The sequence below is a fragment of the Alexandromys fortis genome, unplaced genomic scaffold (assembly GCF_014885135.2).
Source record: "Alexandromys fortis isolate MF-2015 unplaced genomic scaffold, M_Fortis_MF-2015_v1.1 scaffold_212, whole genome shotgun sequence".
Classification (NCBI taxonomy): Eukaryota; Metazoa; Chordata; class Mammalia; order Rodentia; family Cricetidae; genus Alexandromys; species Alexandromys fortis.
Window position 1 is genome coordinate 1,316,382 of NW_026068091.1, and position 23,054 is coordinate 1,339,435.

General features: G+C 49.9%; 2 protein-coding genes across 3 annotated transcripts in view; one reads left to right on the forward strand and one right to left on the reverse strand.

The window, feature by feature from the left end:
- Bicral (BICRA like chromatin remodeling complex associated protein) overlaps positions 1-12,055 on the reverse strand; it is a 90,140-nt gene extending 78,085 nt beyond the window's left edge. The window contains exons 1-2 of one of the 2 annotated variants that reach the window (XM_050122702.1): positions 11,917-12,055; positions 297-471 (exon numbers count right to left, since the gene is read on the reverse strand). The gene's annotated coding sequence lies outside the window, so the exon portion shown is untranslated. Of the gene's footprint in view, positions 1-296; positions 6,308-11,916 lie in introns of those variants that run through there. The other variant, XM_050122703.1, reaches the window with a different exon arrangement.
- A 2,416-nt stretch (positions 12,056-14,471) lies between these two features.
- Tbcc (tubulin folding cofactor C) lies at positions 14,472-15,684 on the forward strand. The gene has a single exon (XM_050122705.1). The coding sequence runs from the start codon at positions 14,530-14,532 to the stop codon at positions 15,550-15,552; it is 1,023 nt and encodes a 340-aa protein (XP_049978662.1). The 5' UTR covers positions 14,472-14,529; the 3' UTR covers positions 15,553-15,684.
- Positions 15,685-23,054: the final 7,370 nt, after the last annotated feature.

A 23,054-nucleotide genomic window follows, 5' to 3' on the forward strand; every position in this document is an offset into this window, starting at 1 on the left:
GCCAACCAGAGAGCATATTTTGAGGTTGCTAGCTTGCCAAGATATCACAAATGTGGGCAAACAATCTTTTGCTCACATCCTTAGAAGCAATATTCAAAAACCTCAAAACCTTCTTCCTGCCACTTCAGAAAGGAAGCCCCCCTGGGCGGGTGTGGCCAAGGCCTCTCTGCTGTGGTGACGAAAGTTCTACTGTCATTACGCTGCCCCATCACCACAAACAAATGAGAGAAACGGGGAAGAAATGAGAGCAGCCTAAGTGAACTGCAACAGCGAAGTTTGTGGCCAGTTCTGGGTACCTGTGATGGATGGATGGACGGAAGGATGAACGGACGACAGATGGATGTGGTCTCGGGGAGGGGGGCAGCTCCACAGACAGGAAGCGCGCCTGCTAACACCGCCAGCTCTCCACACCACTCATCTTCAGCACCATCATTTGTACCACCTGCTCTGCGCAACGTCCTTACAAATGTTCTGATAAAAAACAACAGGAAAACAATATATGGGACTTGAAGGAGGCTCCCAGTGTGATGCTTTGGGTACCAGGGGAGAGGGAGGCATTCTGTGCAGGCAGGCAGGTGGCGGGAAACAGCTTAAAGCTGGGGTTTTCTTCCTCCTCCTTTTCTTTTAAAGGATTATTTTATTATGTGTACAGTGTTCTGCCTGCCTGCATTCCTGCAGGCCAAAAGAGGGCACAAGATCTCATCTGGGATGGCTGTGAGTCACCATGTAGTTGCTGGGGATTGAACTCAGGGCCTCTGGCAGGTCAGCCAACTCAGCTCTTAACGGCTGAGCCAATTCTCCAGATTCCTATTTTTGGTTTTGGGATAGGGTTTCTCTGTATCACTCTGGCTATCCTGGAACTCACTTTGTAGACCAGGCTGAAAATTTTGCTTATTTTATCTTATGTGTATGACTATTTTGGCTACATGTATGTATGAGCACCACATTCATGCCTTGTCCACTCAGAGGTCAGCAGAGGGAGCTGGAGTCCCTGGAACTGGAGTTATGAATGGTTCTGAGCCACCAAGTGGGTGCTAAGATCCAAACTCAAGTCTTCAGATACTCTTAACCACTTAGCCATCCCTCCAGTCCCAAGGGTGGGTTTAAAAGATGACAATAGGAAAGAAAGGGAGCATGTCGGCTAGATGCTCCTGGGAGGGGAGGCAGACCCTAAAAAAGGAGGAACTATACCAAGTGCTGGGTGGAGAGGGGATGGGGTGCTGGCAGGCAGTCTGGGTGGAGAGAGGATGGGGTGCTGGCAGGCAGTCTGGGTGGAGAGAGGATGGGGTGCTGGCAGGCAGTCTGGGTGGAGGGAGGATTGGGGTGCTGGCAGGCAGTCTGGGTGGAGGGAGGATTGGGGTGCTGGCAGGCAGTCTGGGGAATCTCTGAGCTGCAAACATGGGTCTACACTCCTTGCACTCATGATAATGTGGAACCTTGTGAGATCAAGAGACTACGACAGGTGGTTATGAAAAAATCCAGCAGAGGCTGGGGAAATGGAAAGTACTTGCTTTGTAAGCCTGGGGACCTGGGTTCAGATCTACAGTACAAATGTAAAAACAACCAGGTCTTGGCACAGGCCTGTAAACCCGGTTCTGGGGAGGTAGAGACAGAAAGATACCTAGCCAGCTAGGCTAGCTAAATCAATGAGTTCCAGGTTCAATGTGGGATCTTGTCTAAAAAATAAAGTTCAGCCTGGAGAGATGGCTTAGCAGTTAACAGTCTGTTGCTCTTGTGTGTAGGAGGTGTGGTTGTGTATGCCTTTAATCCCAGCTCTTAGGATGAAAAGGCAGGCAGATTTTTGTGAGTTCAAGACCAGCCTGATCTACACAGAGCACCATAGCAAGACCAATATATACATAGACAGTGTAATGCTCTTGCGGAGGACCTGAGCTCTGTCCTCACCATACACACTGAGTGGCTCACATCTGTAACAACATCTGTAACAACAGCTTCCAAACACCCACTGCCTCCATCTCCCTGGGCACCTGCACACACCCGCACACACGTGAATCATCCCCCAACACATTATACATACTTAAAATAAAAAAATAAAGTGAAGAAGGCCAGCAAGGCAGCTCCACAGGTAAAGACGCCCGCTACACACACCTGCAGCTTGAGTCTGGCCCCTTGAGCCCAAGTAAAGGTGGCAGGAGACAATATACCAAAGTTGCTCTCTGACCTCCACATGCCCCCCAACACATAAAATAAGATATAAATAAACTGGGTCGGGCAAGATAGCTCACCCAGTAAAAGATGCTTGTCCCAAGCCTAAGGACCTGAGTTCAATCCCCAGGACCCACACGTGAGAAAACTGACTCCGGTATGTTTTCCCGAGTTCCCTCCACACATGTGCCATTTGGCATGCATGCACACACATAAGTAAATATCTGTTGAATTTGTCCTTCAAAAAGGTCAAGAGCAAATGAGGAAGACACCTGTGCCGACCTCTGGTCACCACATGCACACAAGAGCACACAAAGAGTAGGGGACAAGACCACCATCTTAGAGCAGAGAAGAGGCAGATCCTGAGTGTAGAAGGGGACAGGAAAATACTGTGCCCAGTGGCACTCCACAGTGGCACACCAGGCTCTCTGGGCCTGCCCACCTTTCTAGCTGTGGGTTGGGGACTGAGCCTTATTCTCATGCCTCCAAGTTCCCTCTCTCTTTTTAAGACTTATTTTTTATCTTACAAGCGTTTGTCCTGCACGTATGTATGTGTACTATCGTTTATGTTTGGTATTGGAGGAGGCTAGAAGAGGGCGTCAGATCCCCTGGAACAGGAGTTACACAATTGTGAGCCATCATGTAGGTTCAGGGAATCCAACCCGGGTCCTCTGTGAGAGCAGCTGGTGTTCTTACTCACCGAGCCTCCCTCATTCTCTCCCTTTCTTTTTAAAATTATTTATTTTTAGATGACGCTAGAGTCTCAAGATATAGCCCAGGCTGGGCTTGAACTTGTGGGAATCCTTCTGCCTCCACCTTCCAGGTGCTGGGATTACAAGCTTGCATGATCACACAAAACGAAGAATTTGACCTTTTCTCACTCAAGCACGCAGGCCTCTCCAGCGCAAGTCAAAGCAGCGGCGCGTCTCTGCAGGGAGTGACAGCTCACTGGGGAGCAGCTTCATTCGTGGAACTGGGCAGAAGCGCCCGGGGACTGAGGAAAATGCCTCTTGGACCATCCCATTTCTGTCACCTTACTGCTCTGCCCACCGAGCAATCCTTTGGTTATGTGGTTCAGTTTTAAAACTTGTGTTTGAGGGTTGGAGAGATGGCTCAGTGCTTAAGAGCATTGTCTGCTCTTCCAAAGGTCCTGAGTTCAATTCCCAACAACCACATGGTGGCTCACAACCATCTGTAATAAGGTCTGGTGCCCTTTTCTGGCCTGCAGGCATGCACACAGAATATTGTATACATAATAAATAAATAAATATTTTAAAAAAAGTGTTTGAGTCAGCAGACACAGAGGTTGGGGAAGTTTGTGTCTATTATAAATTCACAGGTTGGCCTGTGAATCTGGAGCACCAATTATTCTTAAGTGGCCTCCATTTCATTTCCACTGGCGGGGTCGTCTATCCAGGGATCCAGGGCAGCAGTCTTTCCCAGGCACTACCCAGCTCTAACCCTTCTCTTTCCCTTCCTGAACACAGGTACCAGGAGCTCCTGCTGAAAACCCTGTCAGCTCTCCAGAGCCCCCAGGAAGCCTGCAAGATTCTTGGCACCAGCGCTGTTCCAGCCCCTCCTCTTTTGTGACATTCATTTCCTCCGGCACCTCCCCTGCCTGCCCTCCCCTCACTCCTCTTTCCTTTGCGTGTCCAAACAACTTCCTCTTCTTTGATAACACACACTGCCTCGCGTGACATAATTAGTCATGTTTATCCCCGGACTGTGAGCCTCTGAGAGACCAGACTTGGTCTATTTTTATACCTCCCCATCTCCCCAGGGACAGACACGGCATCTTGCATGGGTACGCTAAGTGGCCATTTATTGAGTCTATGTTGTGCCAAAGCACCTGGCTGGTGCTGGAGGTAGCAGATACTTAACATGTCCCTGACAAAAGGGACATCAAAGTGCTCTCTTGTCTTAGGATGTTCAGGCGAGATGCCTTCTTCAGCCTGTGTGTGTGGAGCTGAGAATGCCAGCAGGTTCAGGCGGCAGCCTACAGGAAGCAATGCCTGAATTATTTCAATGTTCCTGTTTCACCCCTCCCCCAAAAAACTGAGGCATAGGGTCGACAAGATGGCTCAGCGGCAGAGTTGCTTGCCAGCAGGCCTGTAGTCCTGAATTTGATCCCCGGAACCCACAGGGAAGGAGTACGACAGATAAGCAGTCCTCAGACTTCCACATAACTGCTGTGGCATGGCTACCCATACGCACACAGAAAATAAGTAATTTTTTAATTGAGGCATGTCTTATATCCCAACTAACACAGTTCTCTTCTTTTCCTCTTCATAACTGTTTTTCTCCCTCCTTGTATAACTGTTAAAAAACAAACAAACAAACAAACAAAACCACTGGAGAGATTGTCCAGTGGTTAAGAGCACTGGCTGTTCTTCCAGGTCCTGAGTTCAATTCCCAGCACCCACATGGTGGCTCACAACCATCTGTAATGAGATCTGGTGCCCTCCTCTGGTCTGCAGGCACATATGCAGACAGAACACCGTATACATAATAAAATAAATCTTTAAAAAAGATAAACAAAGAACAACAAATAGAGTTTCACTCTGTAGCTCAGGCTGGTCTCAAACTCTTAATTCCCCTGCCTCAGCCTCTAAAACACTGGAGTTCCGAGCGTGAACCACAACACCTGACTAGTTTGTGGAGTGGGGAGGAAAAGGCAATGCCAAGTGTCACTCCTCCTCAGGCACCATCCACCATGGGTGCGTTTGTGTGTGTGTGTACATGAGAACAGGTGTGTGCGTAGATACACACCGTCAGATTGTGTCTGGAAGTATTCAGACATGTGTGTAGAGGCCAGAGGACAGCCACAAGTGTTGTTTCTCAGGGACCCCCACCCACCTTGTCGTTTGAGATGTGATTTCCCACAGGCCAGGACTCACCAGGTAGGCTAGGCTGGCCAGTCAGCAAGGTCTAGGCGTCCGCTACCCCTGCCTTCCCAGCGCTGGGATTTTAAGTGTGGACTACCATGACAAGCCCCGCCCCCTCTTCTTTTCTATAACTCGAACTCAGATCTTCATGTTTGCACAGCACATAAGTCCTCCCACTCCAACAGACACATACAAATAAATCAACGTAATACAAATTTTAAAATAAAGAGAAATGATTTAAAGAAGATGCTGGCTGTTCTTGGTTGTCAACTTGACCACATCTGGAACCAACTAAAACCCAAATAAATGGATGGGCACACCTGGGAAGGATTTTTTCCTTAATTCAATCATTTGAAGCAGGAAGACTCACTTTAACCCAGATCTCCTGAGGGGGAAGATCCTCCTTTAACTTGGACCACACCTTCTGCTGGAAGCCTACATAAGGACAGGGAAGAAGGAAGCTCTGCTCTCTGCCCGCTTGCTCTCGCCTTCCTAGCACGTCCATCCCTGGCATTAGAGCCTACTTCTTCAAGATTCTGGAACATACTGAAAACAGCTGGGACACCCGGCCTGGTGCACTGAACAACTATGGATTCCCGGGCCTTCCATTCATAGGCTGGACCTCAGCCTGTGAGCAGTTCTAGCAAATACTGTTACACACACACACACTTATTCTATAGGTTTGGTTACTCTAGCGAGCCCTGACCAACACAGAAGTACTGGCATTATAAGCAGAAAACAAGCGCCCATCCCTTACGATATTTGGTCTTGCCTCTCTCTCGCTTACACGCTTACTCACGGTGTGCGTGTGTGTGCGCCTGCAGGTGCTGTAACTTCTGGGAATGGGTCCTAGCTTTTACCTCTTACCATGGGGCTCTAGGAACTGAACTATGTCATCAAACTTGACAGCAAAAGCTCCCTTACCCACTGAGTCATCTCACCAGCCCTGTTTCTGCCTCTTGTTAAGCAAAAATTTTTTCAATTTATTTTAATTTTACATATATTGATGCATTGCCTACATGTATGCCTGTGTGAGGGGGTCAGATCGCTTGGAACGAGTTTACAGGCAGTTGTGAGCTGCCAAGTGGGTGCTGGGAGTCGAACCTGGGTCCTCTGGAAGAGCAGTCAGTGCTCTTAACTGCTGAGCCATCTCTCCAGCCATGCAGAAGAAGATCTGTATACACTATACCTATACCTTGCATAGCCTGTGCAATAAACTAACACTGCCTCAAATCAATGCTAACTCCTCATGTTCTAAAAGAACAGCAAAGAATATGCTATGACAGGCTCACCTTGATCCTAGTCGGTGGGGGGCCAAGTCAGAGGCTAACAAGATGGAGGACAACCCGAGTCACACAGAGAGAACCTGTCTCAAACACAAACGAACTGTAACAGAAACGGGGTGGGTGGGACATAGCTCAGACAGTAAAGGGCTCGGGACACAAGCGTGAGGACCTCAGTTTGACTCCCAGCACTCACATAAAAAGCCAAGTATGGACGCGCATGCGCACCATTGCTGCACTGATGGGGCTGAAGGGCCCTCGGGCTCTCTGGAAGCCGAGTTAATCAGCCTCTGATCCTAGTGAGATTGTCTCTAAGAATACGGTAGGGCCTGGGAGATGGCTCAGTAAGCAAAATTAGTCAAGCAGGTGGGACCGAGTTTGATCTCCAGAATCATGTAAAAGGCCCAGTGTGGGGGCTGGAGAGATGGCTCAGTGGTTAAGAGCACTGACTGCTCTTCCAGAGGGCCTGGGTTGGATTCCCAGCGCCCACATGGCAGCTCACAACTGTCTGAAAATGCAGTTCCACGAGATTTGACACCTTCACACCAATGCACATAAAATAAAGATAAATAAATCAAAAAAAAAAAAAAAAAAGCTCAGTGTGGAGGCAAACACCTCTAACCCTAGAATTCCTACAGAAAAGGCTACAGGCAGAGGCAGGAAAACTACGTTCAGCCCTGGTCAGCTAGCCTGCAGTGCTCAGCAACAGAAACAAGAGACCCCACCTCAACCTGAAAGTTGCCCTCTGACCTCTGCGTGGATGCCCCCCACCACAGTAAATACTGAAAGGAAGGAAAGGAGAGACGGAGGGAGGGTGGGGAAAGGGAGGAAAAGGGCTGGAGAGATGGTTCTTGCAGAAGACCTGAGTTCAGTTCCCAGCCCTATGTCAACTCCCTGGAACTCGGGCTCCTCCCGGGGATCTGATCTCATCTGTGTGCACCTGCACCTGCTCCTGCACCCACAAGCAGGGGCACAATTACACATCATTAAAACAGAAAAATAAAGCCTGGGGGCGAATAAATAAAAGCAAGGCAGACAATACTGAGGAATTCACCTAATACTGAGCTCTGGCCTGCACACACATGTACACACAAAAGGACATGGCGGGGCATGGCTACCCTCTCAAGCTCCCAAGGAATCAGACTTTTGTCACAAGTCATCTGCTGTCCTTAGCATCACCTCCCCTCAAAATGTCCACCCTCACTACAGCCTTTGTTTCACGGCTGTTCTTTGTCACCTGAGGAAATTAATTCATGACAAAGGGGAGAGAAAACAGCAAGCCATGTTCACACACAGACACCAGTGCAATGCACACACCGCAGACTCCTAGGAAAGAGAAACACATGCCTGTTGCATCCCTCCCTTCTTTCCTTTCCCCTTCTTTCTTTTGGTGCCAGGGGCTTGAACTAAGTGTCTGACTATTAAGCCTTAGACAAACTTTTTTTTCATATGATAACCTATACAAAGAAACACAGTTGGGCTGTGGTGGCACGCACCTTTAATCCCAGCATTCAGGAGGTAGAGGCAGGTGGATCTCTGTGAGTTCAACTTAGAATGCATTCCAGGACAGCTAGGGCTACACAGAGAAACCTTGTCTCGAAAAAACAAACAAACAAAAAGAACGATTTATTTTATTTTATGTGCATGTGTGTTTGCTATGTATATGTTTTTGCAACATGTATGCCTGTGTCCTTGAATGCCAGGAGTTGAAGTTACAGCTGTGAATCACCATGTGGGTGCTGGAAATTGAACCCAGGTCTGCTTAGTGGACATGTTAGCCTGCCTGTAATTCTAGATCTCAAAATTGGTGTCAGGAATCCCTAGGGCAAGCTGATTAACCAGGCCAGCCCTTTCTGAGAGACCCTGCCTCAGAGAATAAAGTGGAGAGCTATCCCAGAAGACTCCTGATGCCAACTTCCAAATACAGATGCACACACATATGCAACCACACCAATACAAATGTGCATACACGCAAGCATGCGTACCACATACATATATACATGGGGAAATGATAACTACATGCAGACAGTGGCGTCCCTACTGACACACACCAGTGACAAAGAAGGCGGAACACAGTCTCTCCAGAAACGAGGTTCGTGACAGGTCACATAGGAGGCAAGTGTCTTGTCACGTGGGGAAGGTAAGTCATGCTGTCCCTGGTAGAGGGACATAGGAGCACGCATGTCCAACATGAACCTGCTGGCTCTCTCAAAATCTCTGCCTCCTTATTCACAGCTTCAAGCATCATGATCCTCACAGACTCACCTCCCCCAGTGGAAGCTTCCCATGATCACTGTGTGGGGTCTAGTCCACTAGAACTCTCCCGCCATTCCCTCAGCTCCTGCAATAATCTCTGAACTGACACCTGTTTGCTCTGGCTCAACCCTGAACTGGGCTGCCTGGGGCTTCCAGCCTGACCCTGTGTTAGGGTGCAAAGGGGGAGAAAATGGAGCTTTTATTATTCAGCTGAAATCCTCCAGGGGCTCCAGCATCTTGAGCATGAAGTGCAAAGTGTCCCCTGTGATTTCTAAGACCCAGGGTGGTGGGACTCTGCTCACCCCCAAACCTTACCTCCAACCTTCACATTGGGCTGGGGACTTAGACTCCTGAGAGGTGCTGCAGCGCTGCTGGTGTAAAGGACACACCTGGAACCCTGGGATGAGGAGATCACAGCCAGCCTGTGCTACGCAGCAAGTTTGAAGCTAGCCTGGGCTACATGAGAGCTTGTCTCAAAAAAAAAAAAAAAAAAAAAAAAAAAAAAAAACAAAACCACTGATGGATGGGTAATATATTTCCACAGTAGAACACCTGTCTGCCATGTACAAGACCCTGGCTTTCGGCCCTAGCAACACTTATGTGCTCAGGCCTCGCTCCAAAAGATCCAGGGTTAATGTCCCCAGGGAAAGACCTGACATCATGATGTCATTAAGTCACCACGTGACACGGCAGGGCTGAGAATCCTGCTATGGACAGATACAGGTTCCCTGCACTTGCTGTCCATCGCTAGGAACACTAACGCTGTCCACTTCTTTGCCATGAAGCCAGACTTCCTGACCTCTCTTGTCCATTGCTATGTTCCCAGCACCCAGCACTGGGAGGAAATATTTGCCACAAGTGAGGAGGCCGAGGAGTAGACGACTGTTCCTCCTCTCATCCAGCTAGCCCCTTACCCCACACTGACTCCAGTCTTCTCTTAGCCACATGCTCGGCAGGAGGCCTGCCTCCGCACTCCCCTATGCCTGCATGCCTAGCAGGGTGGCCAGTACAGTGAGCAATGAGTTAAAAAGTGCAGCAGGTATACAGATGGATGTGGAGAGCTGGCCAAGGAGGATGACAGTGTGGTTAGGGGCAATGGTGGGAAACGAAGCTGGGGAGGCACACGGCCCATGCTTATGAAAGGCCTTGTGGCCACACAAGGAGGCTGGACACTGTGAACAATCAGCCAGCGGAGGTCTAAGGAGAGTGACTCGATCAGCTTGCATTAGCATGGATGACCACGGGCACTTAGGGCAGCACAGGGAAGACCAGAGGGAGCTAAGGCACCGGAAGGAGAGAGGGAGCCAGAACAGAGAGGAAGAGAGAGAGACAGAACCTGACAGGGGCCCGAGATAAGATGGACAGTGTTTGCAGTGTTTGCAGTTGGAGCCGTGAGAGAGGGACGTGGGGCGGATGACTCTGATGTCCTGTCTGCATTGGGATTAGAAAGGCAACGCTGACCGCTTGGGCGCGGAGCCAGACTGACTTGATTCAAATCTTAGTACTTGAAAAGGGCTTAAGTCCCTGGAAAAAGTAAGCTTGCCAAATGGGAAGGCAAGACAGACAAGAAGAGGTACAGAACATAGAGTGGAATTCTGTATTCTGCTGCGGATGTCTACAGGAAGGGAGAGGAAGTCTGCGAAGGAGACAGATCAGGGACGTGCAAGGGGCCAAAGCGAGAGCAGCAGTCACACAGAGCTACGGGCTCAGCGAGGAGGCTCAGCAGAGAGAGGCACTCCATATATCCCTGAATCTACAAAAAGTCGGACATGGTAGTTTGCACTGGCAAGGTTAGGCAGAAGGTGGAGACAGGAAAACTGCCCTGGAAGCTCATGGGCTCCTTAGTGTGTCTGAAACACAGTCCCCAAAATGGGGGGAGCTGGTGACACGGCGGTGGGCAAAGGCACCTGCCATCAAGTGTGATAACAGGACAAATCTAAGGAGTGTGTCTCCTACCATTGCATGGGTTTCTGAGATCAACTCAGTTGTCATCGGGCTTGCTTGGCAAACCCTTTCTCCACCCTAGCACAGTCAGTTCTAATAAGCAGGCACTAGATGAGGGAAGAGAGCAGTGCCTGCCGAAGACACAATGGGAAAAGTTCCTTAGTGTAATAGTGTTGAGGGGGAGGAAAGAGCTAGGAGAAGCAGCAGAAGGAAGCGCCTCCCGATAAGTAAGGAGCCTTTTAAGAACAGGACATACTCTCACAGCTGTCCCTCACTGTCCCTGTGCCAAAAAAGTCAGCATCAGAGGTGGAAAACTGGCCTCCCCTCCGATAAGAGAGGAACAGATCTCTTCAGCGAACACTTCACAAGCCATGCATGCGCACAGCTTGCTCGCTGACAGATGAGCAGGCGAATGTCCCCTCTGGGAACAGACCATTAGAAAGCAGGGTTCAGGTGCACCTTGGTGCATCTGGCTTCCGCCCTAGGCGCAGCACCTCTGATAAACCCCATTGCACAGCAGGAGGTTGCTGCGTTCCTGTGCTGTCCAGGCACACACCAAGGGTCCTTTCATTCAGCGTTTCACCGTTTGCTTATTTCACAAGGCATATACTACAAACATGAGATTTTCTTTTTCTTCTTTAAAACACAGGATCTTGCTATGTAGCCCAGGCTAGCAGTAATTCTTGATCCTACTGCTTCTGCTTCCGGAATGCTGAGGTTACAAGCATGAACCACCAAGCTTGCCTGGTATATGATTTACTTTTTAAGGCATTAAAAGATCAAATAGGAACTGGAGAGATGGCTCAGTGGTTATAGTACACGCTGCTCTTACAGGGACCTGGCTCAGTAATGCCACTCTCTCCTGGTGCACATAGATGCAGGCCAAACACTCGTGCACATAAGAAGAAAAGAGATCTATAAAACAAAAAAGTAAACCCAACATAGAGAACCATAAAATATCCAAACCACTGTTAAATACAGGATAAGGCTGGGCAGACAAGCTTGCTGAACTGGTGAAATATTTACCTAAAGCCTGAGCCTGCATGAAGGTAGAAAGAACCAACTCCTGAAAGCTGCCCTCTGACCTTGTGAGGTGTGTACCTGTGTGTGTTCCACCCCCTCATAAATAAAGAAAAGTTAAAGTCCACCAGGTAGTGGTGGCGCACGCCTTTAATCCCAGCACTCAGGAAGCAGAGGCAGGTGGATCTCTGTGAGCCTGAGGCCAGCCTGGGCTACAGAGCGAGTTCCAAGGACAGCCAGGGCTTCTACAGTCTCCATTCACTTCGGCAGCCTCCCCCGAGAGGTGCAGAGCTAACACTGTGACCTCTGCGACTGTTTCTGTCCTGCACACCGCCCCTCCTTCCAATAGGGTGACCACTTACCTCTGTGGAGCCGGATTCTGTCAGGAACACACTCTCAATCCACTGCCCTCACACATTAGAACGAGGAGCAACAGGGTCTGGCAATGCCAGCATTTAGCAGCCTTCCTATGGCTTTTAACCCAGAAACCAGACACATAGCTTGACAACTGCCTTGGCCACCTACTCCAGCCCAAGGATAGAAAACCTCACCCCAGTGCTCCAAGGCAGCCTCAAGTCGATCCCTCTCAGGCCTCACACCAGTCTTTACAAACTGTCCCCGAAACACCGAGTCAGTTGCACGACCCTCCATCTCTGTCCTTTCTGCTTAACTGTTAAGCTAAACCACAGGCAATTCCGGTCACCTTCCGTCAGGTAAACAGCAGAAAGACGACCCTGAGGACACCGACTCCTATTTGCATAAAGTCCACACTTCAAACCACTAACAGACTCACCATAGCTGACAGCCCCAACTCCTAGCTCAAGGAACCTTTCACCACCAGCTTTCTTAATTAGAATGGGAGACCTAAGCAAAGCAAGTCTGGGTTGTTGCTGTTTCCTGTAGCAAAATCAGTCTTCTTTTAATCTGGGTAGGTTAAATCTTTCAACGGGGCTGGAGAGACGGATCAGTGAGTGGTTAGGTGCACCAGCTGCTCTTTCGGAAGACCTGAGTCCCTTTCCCCGCACCTACATAGCAGCCCAGTACCAGGTAACTCCAGTACCAGGGATGGGACGCCCTCTTCTGGCCTCCATGAACACTGCACACTCATGGTGCACACAAAACACTCACAGACATAAAATATAAATAAAACCCCCCACAATCTATCACGAAAGAAAACAGCTATTACATTCCTCTAGGAAACATGAACAAAGCCATCAGCTAAATTTCAATAGTCTCAAATTCATACTCTTGTGAAATAAAACTGCTTTAAAAAATAAAGTAGAAAACAAGAAGCAAAACTAACATAAACAAGGCCAACCTAAGTGACCATCAACCAGTCTTTTCTGTGGGCGCATGGGTACATCAGGTGCACAGACATGAACACGACTCCCCTTCCTGCCCTCCACCTCGCAGGGAATTTGCCACCCAGTGACAGCTGTCTGGACTCAGTAGAGGAATGCTCTCTCTTCAATCAAGAATTTGTGCTTGAGGTTTGGATTGTTTTGTTTTGTTTTTAATGGTTAGGAAAGGAGGAGAGTGGGTTGTGAAGCTTGGAACTCAATTCTTAATTCCTACTAATTGAATAGCTCTCTTTTCCTCCCATCTTTTTCTGCAGAAAACGCAGGTATATGGGTTAAATTTCAAGTGAGTTTTTTTTTGGCAGTTAAAAAAAAATCCCAATTAAAAGAACAAAAATGGAGGTTGGCGATCAGGATGGAGATGGGGCTGAAATCGAAGGCTGCATGGGCTGCCGGGGTCCAGACGGCCCGGTGGCTGAAGACAGCATGCGAGGACGCCACCCGGGTGCTCGGCAGCCGCCGCCTTGGGCTTCTGCCAGGGACTGCGCGGTCTTGGCTGCCCACTCGCACCTCGGGTTGGTCCGGACTTTAGGCTAGGCTCGTTCACTTCCGGTGACAAATCCCTCCCACCACCTCTAGAAATAATGTACCGTTTCCCCATCGCCCTCCTAAAGACGGTCGGCCCTATAGAGAGAGGCGTCGCGCCCGGCCTGGGGTCTTAGCCCCGCGCGGCCAGAGGCCGCCAGCTGCGCAGGGAGTGGCTGCCACCGCACTGGGGAGAAAGGGTGGGGTGGCATGTCATCCTCCCCCGCCCCCCCCTCCGACTGCAGGAGTGGGCCAAAAATAAATAATAATAATAATAATAATCTGTTTTTAGTCTCCTCCAGGAACCCCGGAACCCGCTCCAGCGAGGAACTCAGTCACTCTCATAGCGGTGCTTCGCGCCAGCTTCCCGCCCCAATAAACTGCCCACGGGGACCCAGGCGCCCCCAGGCCGCGCGGAGCTGCAGTGGTTGGGGGAGGGCAGGAAGGATGAGGGTTACCGAGGCGGCAGGGACCGGCTGAGCAAAGAGGTGATGGAAGGGAAAAAGGGAAGAAGAAAAAAAAAAAAGAAGAAAAAACCAGAGGCATGCAAGCGGCTCCCTGGCCAGCTGTTCCAGCTGCAGCTTCCTCCGGCGCGGCCCGGGAGGTGCAATAACCCCCCCCCCCTCCATCTTTCTCGCACTACCTGTCCCCACCACCACGACAAGCACACATTCCTCCCCACCACCCTGGAGCAGATCTCCGGCCTGTTAGGGGGTAGTAGGGAGGAGCTGGGGGGAGGGGGAGGCCTGCGAGTTTCTAACCTTGTTCTTATAAACAAACCCACATGTGCAGCTGCCGCTGCTGCAACTCACCCCACAATCCCGGATATAAGTCCTGCCCCTTTAAGAAGAAAAAAAAGCTTCACCCGCCTGCCTCCCACCCCACCCATCCACCAAGACCTTTGTCTCCCCACCCCCTCCTGTCAACAGCCCCGCCCTCGTCCCCGCCCCTCCAGCGCGGAGAAACCAATAGGCGAAGAGGATACGGCGGGACCTGACGTCACCGCGGCCGACCAATCACGGGGCGCGTTGGTGGGAGGCCTTGCGGAGGGCGCCGGGAGGAAAGGCGGCGGGTGAGGAAGCCTGGAGTAAGATGGAGGGTGTGGGCTGCTCGGCGGCTCTGGGCGACGCGGCCGCTGGGTCCCCGCGGGACCTGAGCCTGGTGCCGGAGCGGATTCAGAGGCGCGAGCAGGAGCGGCAGATGGAGGTGGAGAGGCGCAAGCAGAAGCGGCAGGACCAGGAGGTGGAGGAGGAGAAGAGCAGCTTCTTCGCCGCCGCTTTCGCTCGTGAGCGCGCGGCGGCCGAGGAGCTGCTGCGGGGCGAGGCGTCGGCCGAGCGGCTGGAAGAGGTGGCCAACCGACTGCAGGGGCTGCGGAAGCTCCTGAACGACTCGGTTCTCTTCCTGGCGCCCTACGATCTGCGGCAGGGCCAGGCGGCGCTGGCGCAGCTGCAGGCGATCCTCGCCGAGCGGCGCCAGGAGCTGCAGCCCAAGAAGCGCTTCGCCTTCAAGGCGCGGAAGAAGGATGCTGCTGGGGCCACCCAGGTAGACGCTACACCCGGCGCTTCGGCGGCCCCTTCGCCGCCCTTGGCCACGGAGGAGGGAGCTCCCGGTCTCAGCTGGGCCTGTGGCTTCTCCAACCTGGAGTCCCAAGATTTGGAGAAGAACGCCGACGAGCTGCACCAGCGCGACATCCTTTTGAGCGACCTGATCAACTGCACTGTCAGACTGCGTGGCAACCCCAACACCCTGCGGCTGGCAAAGGCCCGCGGCTGCAAGGTCCTCTGCGGCCCGGTGTCCACCTCGGTTTTCCTGGAGGACTGTTGTGATTGCGTACTGGCTGTGGCTTGCCAACAGCTCCGCGTACACACCACCAAAGACACGCGCATCTTCCTGCAGGTGACCAGCAGGGCCATCGTGGAGGACTGCAGCGGCATCCAGTTCGCCCCGTACACCTGGAGCTACCAGGGGATCGACAAGGACTTCCAGGACTCCGGTTTGGATAGGGGCAGAAATAACTGGAACCACATAGACGATTTCAACTGGCTGGCCCGAAACGTGGCCTCTCCGAACTGGAGTATTCTCCCTGAAGAGGACCGGGACATCCAGTGGGACTGAGCACGGGCCACGCTCAGAGAGATCCCGTTCAGTTTACTTAATGTCGTCACATTGTTTATGTTTGCGGTATGAGGGGCTTGAAACGGTTGAACCTCACCTCCTTGTGAGTTCCATTAAATTCCTGACAGCCGACAGGGGCTCTTGCTACTTCGATGATACTTGCTTGCCTGCCTTTGAGTGTGACGGTTTGAAGAAGGAGGGGAAGAACGGTTGGGCTTTGAGGGATTTGCCGTTCTTATGGTTGACCACAGAGCGTGATAAAGTAGGTCTTCAATAAATAATAGGGGTGTCAGGAGAGCTCCGTTAGGGCACAGTTTGAAATGGAAGTGGCGAGCCGGCACAAGCTCCATTAACAGAGCTGACCTTTTCCCTCACTGACGGTGTTTTTTTCTGAGGGCTTTTAAGACTCCTTCCTGGACTTTGGAATCCAGTGCCGTGCTAGGTCTGAGGTTTTGAATGGACTCCAGGAGGCTTATGAGAGACTGAGATAGTCACTACGTGTGCATCCCCACCCCCATCTTCCTTTTTCCTTTTTGCAGCCCTGGCTGGTGTCGAACTCACAGATTTCCCGTGTTATTGCCTCTGACTCTACACCAAAACTCACATTTTTTTTTTTGTACACTTATATTACTGAACTCTCACAGTCTACTGTTGGCACCATGTTTTACATGAGAAAGCATGTGATTGGCATAAGGTCACAGCTCACATGATAAACTGCTGGAATTTGAGATTAATGTGGACCCCCCTTTTTTAAAAATATTTATTATGTATACAATATTCTGTTTGTGTATATGCCTGCAGGCCAGAAGAGGGCACCAGACCTCATTACAGATGGTTGTGAGCCACCACCTGGTTGCAGGGAATTGAACTCAGGACCTTTGGAAGAGCAGCCATTACTCTTAACCACTGAGCCATCTGGCCAGTCCCAACCCTATATTTTCTTAAAGGCCAGCTCCCATGCTTGCCCAGATCTGGAACTTACTCTTTAGTCTGGCCTCAGAACATAGGGAGCCTCCCACTTCAGTCTCCTACTTGCCTGGATTTTGGAGTTTGAGGCTGCGCTCCCAGTGGGACCCCACTTAACAGCATGCTGACGGTGGTGCGTACTGAGCATGGAGCCAGAAGGAAGGCTTCTGAATACAAGCCAAATTCAGTTCTCAGTTCTACGCTGCTAGTGGAGGGAAACGTCCTGCCGAGATTTAATTTCCCCACTCATTTTGCTCTAATACCCTCCAGTACAGCCTGTCTTCTGCTCTAGAAACCACGGCCCAGCATTCTTAGATGTAAAACTTTGGTTGTCTCATTATGCAGCCCTGGGCCTGGCTCTTGCTGTCCTCACAGATCACCTGTCTGTCTCTCTAGTGCACCATCATACTTGACCTGAAACTTAGTTTTAGGTCATGCTTTTTAGATTTTAACATGCCTTTTATTTTTAAATTTTTATACCTCAAGGATTAAGATACTAGAAATACCATACACACCTATGTTTAAAGTATGTAAAATGTTCTGTCTTACTCCAAGAGGATAAGCGAAATTGGACAGGGTGACAAAAGCCGGTGGGATGGAGCACGGGTCACTCAGGCAGAAGCCAGGTTTTCTTTCTCTCCCACTAGCCTTGGAGTGGAACACTAGTCAGGATCTGCACCTTGTCAGGTCATCAAGCTGATACACTGCAGGAAGCACCCTGTCAGTAGAGGACACTAATGGCCTTGACGATTGCTCATTTTTACAGAAAGGCTCACTGCATTTAGAAAAATCCTGGCATTTGGTAAGTCCTTGTGTAGGTTGGATTTGATCTCCATTACCACTAGGAAAAGAAAAACATGAATACAAATAAAATATTGGGGCTGGGGAGATGGCTCAGTGGGGAGAGAGCCTGATAAGCAAGCTTGAAGACCTGAGTTCAGAACCCTTTCTAGTCCTTTGCCTTTAAACCCAGTGCTGGGAGGTGGAGACAGGAGGATCAGGGGGCTCAAGGCACTGATGGCCAGCCAGTCTAGCCACAAAGACCGAAGGTTCTGTGATAGACCCTCATCTCAAAAACTACAATGGGAAGGCCTTCATATAGGCAGGCAACGGAGAGCTCACACCAAATCCACTAAATAAATGCCTTGAGAAACCTGTCATTTAGTTTTTAGCTTATTTTTCCTTCAGACGGTTTCATGTATAGCCCAGGCTATCCTGGAACTCCTGATCTCCCTGCCTCAACCTCCCCAGCGATGCTATTAGAAGCATCTACCAGCACACCTAGCCACAAACCAGCAAGTGTAATAGACCTCAGAATGACGGAGCCGTTAGTGCTGGCTGTCTTGGCTGAGCTGTCCCTGTTCAGCAAGTCCTCCTTGCCTCTCTGAGTGACCCCCCCAGACCTCCTGCCACCTACTCACACTTGACTGCAAACCCCACCAGAACAGTTTGATAAAAAGCATCTCCAGTCTGGATCCCCAGCACCCTCAGGGCAGTTTACAACCATCTCTAACTCCAGTTCTGGGGGGACAGGTGGTGTTGACGCCCTCTTCTGGCTTCCCCGGGCACTGCCTGCAAGTGTACGCAGGCTTACATGTAGGCAAACCGCCCATAGACATACATACAATAAAAGGGGGAAAAGGATTAGTGTAAAATTAATCTCCCTCTGGTTTTTTATTTTGTCTATACATTTATAAACATGCTCTACTGAATAGCTTTCTCTTCCTGAGTCCCAGTGGAAGTGCGCCCCTGGTCTTGTGACGGATATAATGGGAGGTCTTTCGTGAGTGTGTGCAGTGGGATCTTGCTCTTTAATGATTATGCAGTGTTTGTTTACACAGGGAATCCCCCGGTTACTTAATCAGTGTCTAATGAACATTAAAGTTTGTCAACAGCGCCACATGCACTACCAAAGACACCTATATCTTACAGGTGACCAGCAGGGTTACGATGGCACACGCCTTTAATTCCAGTCCTTGGGAAGCAGAAGCAGGTGGATCTCTGAGTTTGAGCAGAACGAGTTCCAGGACAGCCAGGGCTACACAGAGAAACCCTGTCTTGAAACAAAAAAGTTGCCAATTAATAGCCATGTGTAAGAATGATTCAGCAATGTGCCGCTCTGTCTCTAGGCTAAGTACCTAGGACGGAAATCACTGCATTAACAGGCTATGAGCATCAAGAATATGACATCAGTAAAATCCCAGGGAGTTGTTAATTTCTAGCTGCCCGGCCTGCTACCAGACTTCTGGGTCTTCTTGTAATCTAACTCTAATCGCTCCACCTCCCTTGTTTAAGTCATTTCGTACTACTACCAAATTGTTCTTCTTAAAGTATGTCACTTTTCCTAGGCTCCTGTTCTCGCGGGACTCACTCCTGGCCTCCTCCATCTTTTCACAGCCTCCTGTTCTTACAGCTTGTGCCATTTTCTCATGTATGATGTGTTCCAGCTTGTCTGAACTAACACCCATCAGTCACACACACTCACGCGCAGGGGCACGCAGCCCCGGTGGGAAGAGCTTCACACGGGAGCTATTACCAAGATGTAGGCAGAGTTCAGGAAACACAATGAGATGGTGTGGGACCTGCGTCTTCCCTAGGGCTGAAGCTGTTATCTGAGGCGGGAGCAGTAGGGGAGAACACCAAGAGTTGTAGGTTCCTGTGGGAGAATGCAGCCTATCGGTGCAGGTAACTGGGGGCCGCCTGGGGACAGGATTGGGAATGTCAGTGCAATGACATTTTTTTTAAAAGATTTATTTATTATGTATACAGTGTTCTGCCTGCATGCATATTTATTAAGTGGGTTATGGAAGTGTGGAAAGGAAGGGGGAGAAGAACAGAGAGAGAGAACGAGAGATGGAAAAAAGAGAGAGAACTCAGGCTGGAAGCTGAAGATCAATCAGTTTGCCTCAGCGGCTGGGGGGGGGGGGAGTGAGCGTGGCTTGTCTCTTAAAGAGACAGGACGATCATTACAAACGAACAAGAAAAGAAAGTGAATGAGCCAGTCTCTGAGGTCGAGTTGTTGGGATCTCTAGTAGCTACATTAAACAAACAAAAACTCCAAGACAGGATCTCATGTAGCCCAGACTGGCCTCAAACTTGCTCTGTAGCCAAGGTTAATGTTGAATTCCTGATCGCCTGCCTTTACCTCCCTTATGCTGACATTACAGTGACATGCCACTTGCCTGGCTGCTGCAGTCCTGGGACTCAAGCCCAGGTTCTTCTGCATGCTGGGTCTTCTACCCACTGAGCTGCATCTCTGGCCCACTTATTTGACTTTTATTGCCAAGAGATATAAGTCTCACTGTGTAGGCAGAATGGCTTCCAACTCACAAACCCTCTGTCTGACCGTTCAGAGTGGGGGGTATAGATGTGCGTCACCCACTTGTTTAGCAGGCTTGATTTCAGAGGGGAAAAAATGGAAGAACATGGACAGTGCAGGCCAACTCAGTCAACATTTCCTGGACTCCATGGGCCTCTGAGTCAGATGGACTTGCTCGTGACTTCAGCAGAGTCGGTGAAGATAAAGTCATCACAGAAACACCCCAGAGAGACCGGAGAATGACGGCTACGGGGTGTGGACAGAAATATGGTTCTTGTCTCCGAGGATCACAGAGCGAGGTGTCCTCAAAACAATGTGTCCATGAGGGAGAGGTTTCATGAGTTTTATACAGTAACAGAGAAAAAGAAGTCAGATATCAGTTCCAGCGAAGCAGAGACTGCTCTGCTGTGGCCCCAGCTGTCTGTCACAGGCGGCTTTGACTGGTGGAGCCAGAGGTCTGTTCGTGCATTACAAAGGATTTATCTAGTGGCCACAAAAGATCGGGAACAGAGGAGAGCACTAAGTGGCTATTAAAGGGGCTAATGATGTCCCACGATAATGTGGCTCTGAACCTGCAACATCCCAGCCTCTCCACGTCACTGATGTGCTAATGGGTCAGCCTTTCAGACACAGCTTCCTTCCAAGGAATCTAGTTCACAGTGTACAGAATAGAGAGCCTCCAGTGTTAGCTGTGAGCCAGGAGATGAAAAAGGGGGAGGAACTGCCTCTTCCTAGCCTGGGTTACCGAACCCTTGCTGGGAGGGAAATTTGTTCGTGTCCTACCATAATGAAAATTTCCAAAAGAGAACACGGGACTGTTGACTGTGAGCACACGGGACTGTTGACTGACTCAGCTTCCAGAGAACTAAGAGTTAGATCCCTCGCGTCAGACAAAGCCGCCATGGGTAGGTAGATTAATGGAGATGGCAAACTTCCATTTTCTTCCCTAGCCTCCTGCTGAGACAAATGCCTGGTAGGCTTTTCTTCCTGCCAGCACAGCTCCCCTTCCAATCAACTGATCTAGGCTGGCCAGATGTGCTCAAGGCTGGCACTGAACAGTCTACCCAAAGCTAAGCACCTCTCAGCTCCTGATTTTTTGTTTAAGCTGATCAACCCAAAATGAGGGAAGGTGCCTACCCCATCCACCAAAAACAGTCACTGATCTCAGAACTCAGGCAGATATCTGAAAACTCAAGGCCAGCCTGGTCCACATAGTGTGTTCCAGGTCAGCCAGAGCTACATAGTGAGGTTTGGTCTCAAAAACAAAACTAAACAAGGATGGCACATAGATATGTTCAGAAAGAAATAAAACCACACAGCTGTCTGGTGTGGTGACCATGTCATAGCACCTGGGAGGCAGAGGCAGCAGATCTCGGTGAGTAGGAGGTCAGCGTGGTCTACAGAGTGAGTTCAAGGCCAGGCAGGGCTGCATAGTGAGAAATGGCCTCAACAACAACACAACAAAAAGCAAAATAAGCAAACAAAATTTTAAAAAATCAAAACCGTAAGCATAAGTTCATCATTACAGGAACAGATACTGAGAAAAGCCGTATGCCTCCATGGTTCCTGGCACCAGGTTCAGGTACCCAGAATTGTGTATTCAGTGCCTTCACTGGCGGAGCCTTTGGGCCAGCCCCCATGTTCTTATGTTTTATATATAACATAGGTAACATTTACCGATATTTAATCATAGCATGATATCCTGATGAAAGTGACATGTTTCCTCTCATGGGTCCATTTCTAGTTTCCTTTTGCTTTCCTTGATAATTTGACCTCAGGGATGCTGGCCTCTCAAGAGCCGAGTTACCACAGCATCCCTTTCCATCCCTTAAAGCCCGTCTCTTATGGCCACCAGGAGGCGCACACAGCCGCAACATAGGCTCAGCGCTGTCCGACGCAGCTAATCCACGGTCCCTGCAGCGCCCTCCTGTTTTCTCTTGTCCGTCTGCGTCTTCGAGCTTCCCACAGCCACCTAAATCCTGTTTCAGGACAGCTTCTAGACGCTTTAGCGAGGGAGGCAGAGTCTTTGTTGGGGAAGTCTGCGCTCTTTAGCAACTCCTGCAAGCAAAATTGGTTCTTTCCAATGTCTCTGGTGGCCAAAAGTTGAAATGTTCTGAAGTTCCAAAGTGAGGAGCCAAGGTGGGACCCTAGGTAATGTGAAAAACAAAACTAAAAGGCTTTGCCCAAACTGTATGACCATAACAACACGAGACTGTTCTCCTATATGCCCTGAGTCTGCCTCTGGAGATGCCGTGCGCTCACGCTTCTTGCCAACGGGGAAACAGGGTTATTTTCTAAGGTGACTTCGTTGGAGGAAAAACAGCCTTTGTTTAGTGGCTTTGCTTTCATACCTCCTCTGTGGATTTTGGTTTGATTTTTCTTAAAGACCTGAAAACAAAAATATTGGAGACAGCCAGGCAGTGGTGGCGCACGCCTTTAATCCCAACAGTGGAGGCAGAGACAGGTGGATCTCCCTGAGGTCGAGACCAGCCTGGTCTACAGAGCAAGTTCCAGGACAGGCTGCAAAACTACAGAGAAACCCTGTCTCGAAAAAAAAAAAATGGAGACAGGGTTTGGCTATGTCTGGTCCCAAACTCACAATCCTCTATAGTACTGGGATTACAGGCATGCAGTAAACGCTTTGGTTACCTGGAAATTAAAACACAAACAAACAAACAAACGCTGTAGTCTGTCCATCCATCTATTCCATCTATTCACACCACAGCGTGTGAGTAGAAGTCGGAGGACAACTTCTAGGTGTTGGATCTCTTCTTCCAGCACCAGATTCCTGGGGATCCAAAGCAGGTTGTTAGGAGTGGCAGGCAGCACCTTTATCTCATGGGCATCTCATTGTCCTTGATCCCAAAGTCTTCTTTTTCTGGAGGGGAGGGGGTGGGAAGCAGGGGTATTTTGCAGACAGGGTTTCTCTGTGTAGCCCTGACTGTCCTGGAACTCACTCTGTAGTCCAGGTTGGCCTCGACCTCAGAGATCTGCCTGCCTTTGACCCCTGAGTGCTGAGCTTAAAGGCACGCACCACCACCACAGGAGAAATGACTTTTTAAGCAGAAGATGATGCTGACTAGCTGAATGTGACAGAGGTGTAGAAAAACCCGGATGGTCATAGGCCATGGTAAACTGGTTGAATATTGGTTTAACAATGATAGTAAAACACAACTTTGAAATTACAGAGGGTTGTGAGCTGGCATGTGGGTGCTGG

Excerpts from the sequence above, each read along its gene's own strand:
- Tbcc (XM_050122705.1), top strand. The coding sequence starts at position 14,530 with ATGGAGGGTGTGGGCTGCTCGGCGGCTCTGGGCGACGCGGCCGCTGGG.